At 42.4% G+C, this 9,083-nt stretch overlaps 1 protein-coding gene across 3 annotated transcripts in view; it reads left to right on the forward strand.

Annotated features, from left to right (window-relative positions):
* COPG2 (COPI coat complex subunit gamma 2) overlaps positions 1 to 9,068 on the forward strand; it is a 129,823-nt gene extending 120,755 nt beyond the window's left edge. For all 3 annotated transcript variants that reach the window (XM_032642459.1, XM_032642461.1, XM_032642460.1), the window contains 4 exons: positions 6,933 to 7,030; positions 7,779 to 7,917; positions 8,213 to 8,311; positions 8,791 to 9,068. In XM_032642459.1, the coding sequence (XP_032498350.1) occupies positions 6,933 to 7,030; positions 7,779 to 7,917; positions 8,213 to 8,311; positions 8,791 to 8,921 (467 nt within the window). In that variant the 3' untranslated portion in view covers positions 8,922 to 9,068. The remainder of the gene's footprint in view (positions 1 to 6,932; positions 7,031 to 7,778; positions 7,918 to 8,212; positions 8,312 to 8,790) is intronic.
* Positions 9,069 to 9,083: the final 15 nt, after the last annotated feature.

Here is a 9,083-nt window from a genome sequence, read left to right on the forward strand (position 1 = left end):
TCCTAATGTTCCCATTTAGACCTCTTCAGTGTCCTCCCATATTGATTTTTCTACACTGCATGTTCTGCACGCCAGCCCAATTCACACACACTTTCTTTCTGCTTAGTTAGTTTCCAATCTCCATCTTTTGCTCTTTCCTTCTTTGCTATTTTTTCATACAAGTCTCCTCAGGTGCTTCTCTCACTTACTGCAAATTCTAATATATTTCCTTAACTTCTGAGTATATCTTTAATGTCCCTCTTATGGGACATTCTTTCCAATTTCCCTTTGGAGGATTCCCCCATATATCTTAACCTTTCATAGTGATGAATGCATATTCTTTTTGAGGTTTCCTCCTCTCCTGATCCCCACTCTGTGCCTCACTCAAAACCAATTTTCTACTCTTTTTTTTTTTTTTTTTTTTTGCAGTACGCGGGCCTCTCACTGTTGTGGCCTCTTCCGTTGCGGAGCACAGGCTCTGGACGCGCAGGCCCAGCAGCCACGGGACCAGCCGCTCCGCGGCATGTGGGATCCTCCCGGACCGGGGCACGAACCCATGTCCCCTGCATCGGCAGGTGGACTCCCAACCACTGCGCCACTAGGGAAGCCCCAATTTTCTACTCTTTAGATAAGCCTTTCCCTTAGATAGCTTCTAACCTGTCTTCTTCCTTTCCATCGTGTTCTTTGGCCCAGCTATGGTGCCTATGCCTCCAGGTGGTATCAGTGACAATTTCTATGTCAATATTAAGTGATGCCTTCTCATCTGGCTGGCAGCAATTTTAACTTTGCTGTTTTACTCCTTTTTCTTTATTTTGCCTTATTAAAAACTGTACCTTGTATTCAGCATCCCTGTTTCATTCAGAGACTGTATGTACGATCATTCCCATAGATTCAGTAATCTCTTCTAGATAAACGGACACCTCATATTCAGCAGTCACTGTTCAGGCTCTGGACTGGATTATATAGTTCCAGCCCATGCAGCCTCTCTCTTCCACAAAGCTTCCTGAACGGTTCCCCCTCATAACCTCAATTCTTATTTAGCCACATTCCCTCCTTCCTCTCTCTTTTTGAGTGGCTGCAATCTAGATAAACATAAAATCACTCTGTTAAAGTTCCTACTCTCCCATGTGCCAGGCTTTCTCACTCTAGCACTCCTTAATGCCCTTACCCATTGGCCATGTTACTCTCCTGCAAGTTCCTCACCCGAGTCTAATTCACATGGCCCTTTTCCCTTTTTTAGTCGCCATTCTCTCCTTGTCTACTATCCTTTCTTGCAAGTCTCCTCAGTTGCTTCTCTAATTTTCAGCTAATTAGATTTAGCTGCTAGCAAAGATTTTTTTAATCGGGATTACTCTTAATCTGCCTTTGTCTAAAGCAGTGGCTCTCAAACTGCAGTTTGTTAAAATACAAACTGCTGAGCCCCACCCCAAATTTCTGATTCAGTAGGTCTAGTAGGGCGAAGAATGACATATTCCTAGGCAGAGCTGATAGAACACATCTTAAGAAGCACTGCTCTAAAATTTCCCCCAACCAAGCCCTTTAATTAAAAATTTCCCACGAAGGCATCAAGAGCAAGTCTACTCCTATCACTCCTTTTCAGGCCTCTATTTCTCTCCCATTATATAGACTAGTCACTGCAGTCTGGTTTATACCCAACATACCACTCAGGCCCATTCTCACACTATAGGCTTCCCCATTCTGGGAGTCGTTATGGTCCTGTGGTTTTACTTATTACCACCCACCTACTCAGAATCGTTCTCTAGTCTATACAGTGCTCCTCTTAGCTTTACCCCCCACTCCTCCTTCTGTGTCTTTTGGCCCAAGTATGGGATCCTCTCCCTCCAGTCAATACCTGTCATTCTTCAAATGGCATTCTTTTAATCTGGGGGCACCTGTAATGTTGTTCTCCCATTCCTTTTCCCTTGCTACCTGTCTTGCCCTAAAGAAATATGCTGCCTTATCTTCAGCTTCTCTTCTTTTTTTAGCTACCATCTCTGTTTCATTCAAGTGGATTCAGTCTCCTCCCAAACAGCACTCCCTAGCCAGGTTCTCTCCCCACGAGCTGTCTCGCCACTTTCAGAAAATCTTGACACGACAGAGTAAATTCTAAGGATAACTTTAATGTGGCATTTGCAGGATATTCATTTGTATCTCTCTTTGGTGGTCTGCCCTCCCACGTCTTAATTATACATATAGCATAATTTCATCTACCATCTGTACATGAAAATAACAAATGAAGTTTTACTTTTGAGTTGGGCATGATCGCTAGCCACTCAGCTCTCAGTATTAGTCATCCATGCTATAGACCAGTGCTCAGAGATTTATCCTGGTGTCTTTAAGGTTGCTGGCCTGTCTTTATATCAGAGTTCATCTTAGTCCATCTCCTTCCAATCCTCCTAGCTAAAACTTCCCACCAAAACTTCCCATTACTTTTCGGGCCCTGTCCTCCCATCGTATATACTGCTTTTCAAAGTCTGGCGTTAAGACCCATCATTTAACCAGATAGACCCATTATAAGATCTTACAAGAGTTCTCATTCTGGAAAACTGTGTTCCTCATCTGCCCATGCCACTCCACCTGTTCTCAACTACTCTTCCTATAGTTCTTCCCTTATGTAGTTTCCAGTCTCTCTCTTCTTTCTTATTTAATCATGATCTTCGGTACAAGTATGGTACCATATCCCTCCTGTCAGTACCTGCCAATCTTCAAATGACCCCCTCTCTTCTGCAGCTCTTCCACTCTTTTCCTTGATTGACCCTAGAGAAACACCTATATTACCTACAGTCACTTGTTTTTTCAGCTACCATCTTTATATCATCTCTCATGGATTGAGAAGTCTCTTCTTTCATCTTGTTTTCTGTACACTGTTCTGAATACATTTGCATTCTCAGTTCAGTACAGACCTTCATAGGATTCTTGCCACTGGCCATGGCTTGGATCCATCCCATTTAGACTCTTTAATATGTCACTCCATTGGTCATACTTGTTGCTTCAAATATCATTTGAGAAAAGATTCCCAGATTCCGTTAGTGAGGCACACCCTCATTAACACCAGCTCTCATTAGCCACTTCCTCTCCACGTCCTCTCTCCTCTTTGTCTGTAATCTGGCTTAGCTCCCGTCTCTCTACTTAATACGCAGCTCTGCCCTTTTCCAGTGTTCCTCCTTTTGGCCCTGTTTAATGCCCTTCCCTACTCACACCTTATATTCGGCACCCCAGCTTAAACCCTCCATCTTCTGTTTTTATGCTTCTAGCCTCCGTCTTCTCCCCTCTCTCCATGATAGTTTCATACAAATCTCCCTAGGAAATGTCTGTCACTGTTAGCCATGGTAGGTAACTTCTAAGAGCAACCAATTTTAATGGCGCACTGCAGTCATCTACGATGTCTTAGCTCCCCATCACCCTTTCATTTACCATCTTGTCTGCAGAAGGAATGGAGGCAAAGTACTTCTCTGGAGGTGTATTTCCCTCAGAATCTTCACCCATTCTCCAACAATAATCTATCTTCTGGCCAAACTACCTATTCACGCCCTCTATTAAGTCAAACCTACTCTCTCTAAAGTTGGCAGCAATGGGTTTTTAATCCGCATTCATTGTAAGCAGCTTCCTTATAAACTTTCCTGTCACCCAAGTCCTTTAACAGTTTCCCTCCAAATCGGTGCTTCAGGAGCTAATCTACTCCTGCCTCCTACTCAGGTCCTTGCTCCTCGCACTTTCTGTGCACTTCTCGTTGCTATACGGTCTTTACATCCAAAATGTGTCCAGTTAGACCATTTTGAGCTCTGACAGGATTCTCCATTTGAGGTCTTTATTACACACCTGCTCGGCCTTCTATGCTCTCCACTATACAATATTTCCATTTCTCTGCCTCCAGTCTCTCTTTTCTTTCTTTATTCCAGCATGACTTTTGGCCCAGGAATGCTGACTTATCCTTCCAGTTGATGTCTGTCATTCCTTTGCGTCTCCTTTCTGTCTGAGGGCAACTTTAATCTTGCTTTTCTGTACCTTTCTTCCTTTTCCCCCATATTTGTCCTAGAGAAAAGCCTTATCTCCAGCACCCCTTCTGCCACATGTGTAGCATTTTCCTGGGAGGCACGTTCTCCCCATTTTTGGCACTCACTGCTCAACTTGCTTGCTTTCACCTGCCTTGATTTCCTGCACACTCTACGCATCCCTTCCTTCTCAGTTTGGTCCAGACCTGTGGGGATTGCTGCAGGTAGCCTGTGTTTCAGGCCCATCCCTCCTACCCTCTTATCTTTCACCCCACTGACCACATCATTTTCTGTAACTATTATTCCAGCAAAGCTTTCTGGAATCTCCTCATAACCCCACTTATTTAGTCATAGTCTTCCCTCTAGTGGTTGAGGCCAGACAGCTCCCACCAAATCTCCCACTCTGCCATTTGCCACACTGCATGTTCTGCGCCCTGGCCTAATTCACACGGCTCGCTCCTTTCTTAGCTTCCAGCATCCATCTTTTCTCTAATTCTGTGTTTTGGTATTTCTTTTTCCTACAAGTTTCCTCAGTAGTTATCTCCCATTTTCAGTCAGTTCTCAGACAAGCCTGATTTCTGGGGACAGTCTTAATGTAGACCTCCAGGGCATTCCTCTCTTATTCCCTTGGTTATCTGCCGCGCTTCATTCATGAAGCTCTCATCTTTGTTACGGCAGTGGACTCGGTATTGTTCTCTTGCCATGGAAAGGCTCTCTCCCACCCCCTTCTCCTCACCCAGTGTTAGTCATCCTCTCTCACAACACTGAGCGACTGCTACCAGTGGCTTTTAATGGAGTTCACCTTAGATTCCGTGTAACCTCTTACTGTATTAACCAAACCATTTATTTGAAAATTTGCCACAAAAGTTTCAGAAACATTATCTCTATTAATATCATTCCTATTTGCTTCCTTAATCCATTTTTCCTTATCACTTAACTTATATATAAAGTGTCTTCTGTCTTTACTTATACATAAAATTCAACCAGTTAGCCCAGTCTGTGATCTACCATTATTCCTGACTGTCTCTCCTTATTCCTCTTCCTCATTTGCCAGTAGCCTCCATGAACCAACCTGGGGTTCATATAATCTTCTATTACTCAACATCTATCCTGCCTCTCCATTTTTATTTGATCATGACCTTTGTTCATACCGTAATCCCATTCTCTCCTTTAATTTTTTCTTTTTTAAATACCTCAACTGACGCATTCTAGGTTTGTGTTAATTTCCACTTCTTTCTTTCTTCTTCTTCCCCCTTCCTCCTGCAGAAAATCCTACCTTAATTTAAACAAGATCCTTCTTTCACCGACCCCCTATTGCACTGAAATACATTCTGTAGTTTTGATAGGTACACTCTTTCCTATATGGGGCAATCCGTTCCCATCATCTGTTTTCGGTATGCTAGCGTGAATTCATTTGCTCTCTGAATTCAGGCCTATTCATAGGATTCCTACCAGTGGCTTTAATTACCTCTAACATTTCAATCTCTTGACTGCCTCAGCTACTAGAGCCTGCTGGAAAATATCTAGTCTCCTTCCTTTGAAATATAAGGTATTTCAAATTTGTTCCTAAACACATTCTCTTCTCAGCACCTATGTATTACCGTCTCTCTTCTTCCAATTACTCCACTGCCTTTCTAGCCTCATTCCTTTAGCTCGTGTACCTTCCTCTGCTTGCCAAAGCTCTTTTGCATCTTTTGAGATCCAATTAAACTGTACATCCTTTCAAATTTTTTATGATTTTCCAAGGCTGTTAATCCTGCACTCCCACATAGCACTCTATTAAAACTTATATTAAAGAACCTATGGTACTAAATTGTAATGTCACAGGTATATATAGGTAGATCTCTCACACACACTGTTATTCAACTCCTAGACAATCAGCTGTGGGGAAAAAGGTCATGTCTTAGTCGTCCTTTTATCTAAGGATCTGGCATATTCATTTATACCTTTACATTATAAATGTACTGACATTTTCTACATTTTTGGATGGAGGGAGTTTAAAGTTAAGACTGAACAAATGAAAGTCTGACTACCCAACCTGTCATATATGGTCTTTACATCTGAGTTTATTCTTTCCTGTCCTTGCCTATTCCCCAAGTAACTTTCTAACTCCACAGTTTCATATATATATATATATATATATATATATATACACACACACACACATATGAAATTTTTTAAACCTACAAGCCTTTTCCAGACCATGGACTAGACCCTTATGTGCCTTTTCTTCGTCCATGGTTAATAAATCCTCTCCTTTAGACAGTTCAGAAAATCCTATCTTCTTCATGAAGACTTCATTTTCCTTCATTTCTTCCACTGATTATCTCAAAACATATAATTACCCACTTGCTTTCCCATTGTACAACACTGACTTCACCAATATTAGAACTTCATTACTGACCTACTCACTAAAGGTTGAAAGTTGACATAAAGCTAGTTCATTCTGGTGATCTCTGAACCCACTTTTGGTCCAGTCTACAGATATGATATCTGTAAAGGTATCGAGACTGTGATATACTTAGTATTAATTTAACGATCTGTGTGTTTTACCATCCATATTTTATGCTTTGTTTGTCAGCTCCTAAAGTAGTGGTTCTTAACGTGTTGACAGGCATGACAAAAAGCCCCTTAAAAAGTGTCTCCCCTGCTGCTTTCCTGATCTGTAGTCAGATGCTCTACCACTGAGCTATACCCCCTGCTTTCCTTATCTGAACATAAAAACAGAGTTTTGCCCATGTTGTCTTTTCTGTACTGTTCTAACTCGCAGCGGGAACGGATTGTAAAGTCCAGCGTACCGGCTTCCTTTGAGAACTACGACCCTAGAAAACAGCCTACATACGTGTCACTTGCTAATTCAGAACACAGAGCCAAGGGCAGATGGTGCTTCCTAAGTTACTGATGGAAACCGTGCGCTTGCGCTGCCCATTGACGCAGGCTCGCCTGCTCTCTCTCCTCCAGCTGCAGGTACCTTCAGCTGCACCATGAAATTCACTGTCCGGGACTGCGACCCTGACACGGGGGTTCCAGCTGAGGAGGGCTATGATGATGAGTACGTGGTGAGTCTCCCCTGCAGAGACTCACTTTGACCCCTTGCACCACTGAGTGACTTCTGTCTGGAGAGAACATTTTCATCTGACATGAACTTACGGGATTGTATTCTTCTCAAACACATTACAGCTGAGGAGGACCTGGGCTAATCCTCCTGTGGTGGGAGTGCATCATGCCAAAGAGAATTGGGATTTACCACTTCAGTACTGATTAAAGCAAAACCCACCCTTTTTAATGTTTTTATAATAGGGATAACTAAGAGATGAAAAGAATTACATGATTTTCATTGAGATCAGTTTTATTTAACGTATTGGGGGTAGGGGTTTTTGTTGTTCAGCAGCTTCTAGTTTGCTTATAATGTAGCCACATCATGGACTGAAAAGCCTTCACAGAATGCAGGGAAAAGTTTTAGAAATATCTACCTGTTCGTGAATGTGAAGTTCAGAAGGCCCTGTACGGCTTGAACTCTGCAGTTACGTGTGGCAATGTGACTGCTTTGTACCTACACCAGGGCTACAGACGTTGATCTGAATATGGCTCTTGCCAGATGACCTGTTTTCTTGCTCTCTTTGCTAGGGCCTACCTTGTTAGACTTATCCAGACTACAGAACTTCAAACTAGCTTGGTAGTAGAGGTTTTCCTAGGCTCCTGCAAAGGCTATAACACAGGATGATAAAACCAAATGAACTAATCTCTTCTACCTTTGTACTGAACTGAGAGGACTCATTTTCTGACCCCTGTTTGTTAACCCACTAGCTAGAAGATCTTGAAGTGACTGTGTCTGACCACATTCAGAAGGTAATGAAGCCTAACTTTGCTGCTGCCTGGGAAGAGGTAGGCGACACCTTTGAGAAAGAGGAGACCTTTGCCCTCAGTTCTACCAAAACTCTTGAAGGTGAGAACAGTTTTGCTATCAGTATATTGCCTGATAGCAGTCTAACACCTAATAGGCATATTTGTTATTCCAAAAGGACTCCCTTTTCTTTAAAAACTCCGTAAACTATTTCACTTTAAAAGGCCAGAACGCTGTCTTCATCATCTAACAGGGTCAACCCATTTCCAGTCCAGTAGCCTCCCTCCACACACCACCACCAACCCTGTGCACCCCCAACTCCCAGCACCAGCCAGTGCAGAGGCAGATCCCTACGCTGACCTTTTCTCATACGGTTGCATCAATCTTCTCAACACAGAAGCTGTCAACAACATCATCACATTTCTGGGCATGCAGCCATGTGAGAGGTCAGACAAAGTACCTGAGAACAAGAATTCCCATTCCCTCTATCTGGCAGGTAAGAAACTTTCACCAGATTTCTCCTGTATTTTGTTGCAAAATTTGATAGGAAGGCATGTGCATGGGCATCTCATGCCCTGCTACTGTCCCATTATCCCATTATATGAGTTACAACTTGAAGCCCCATCAAAATGAATAATTTGTTTCAGCTGTTTAATTTGCATGCTATTCTTAGATGGTTCTTTTAAGATGTATATTTGGCCCAAGACACTTAAATCTCTTCTACAGATACCAGTGCCCCCCCGCTTAAGTACTCCATATCGATATTATTGAATACCTTCTATGTACCTGGTATTATTGGAATATAAAAGATTATTTAGAATTTGTATGTAGGATTCAATTCCCACCATAAGCACAAATCTCTAGAAAAGCTGAACTAAAATAATAGAAAGGAAATGCAGGCAGAGCACGATCAATTTCATTATTCAGAGCTTGTTTTGAGTTCTTAAATGGTTTTCCTCACTTTTTTCCTCTCAGGTGTATACAGAGGTGGCTATGATTTATTGGTGAGGTCCAGGCTGGCCTTAGCAGATGGGGTGACCATGCAGGTGACTGTCAGAAGCAAAGAGGGAACACCTGTAGATGTTATCTTGGCTTCTGTTGGATAAGTTTTTACTGGGTGAGATGAATGTACCCTTCACTGTCAGTGGGCTTTCAGGCTATTGGCATGAATTTCCCAGAATCATACTTTCAAAAATGAATGACTTCAGAAAAGCAAATTAAATGTTTGGCCCTGAGCCAGCAGATCAAGCAGATGTCTGTCCTTGTGC

The sequence above is a fragment of the Phocoena sinus genome, chromosome 9 (assembly GCF_008692025.1).
Source record: "Phocoena sinus isolate mPhoSin1 chromosome 9, mPhoSin1.pri, whole genome shotgun sequence".
NCBI classification, from domain to species: Eukaryota; Metazoa; Chordata; class Mammalia; order Artiodactyla; family Phocoenidae; genus Phocoena; species Phocoena sinus.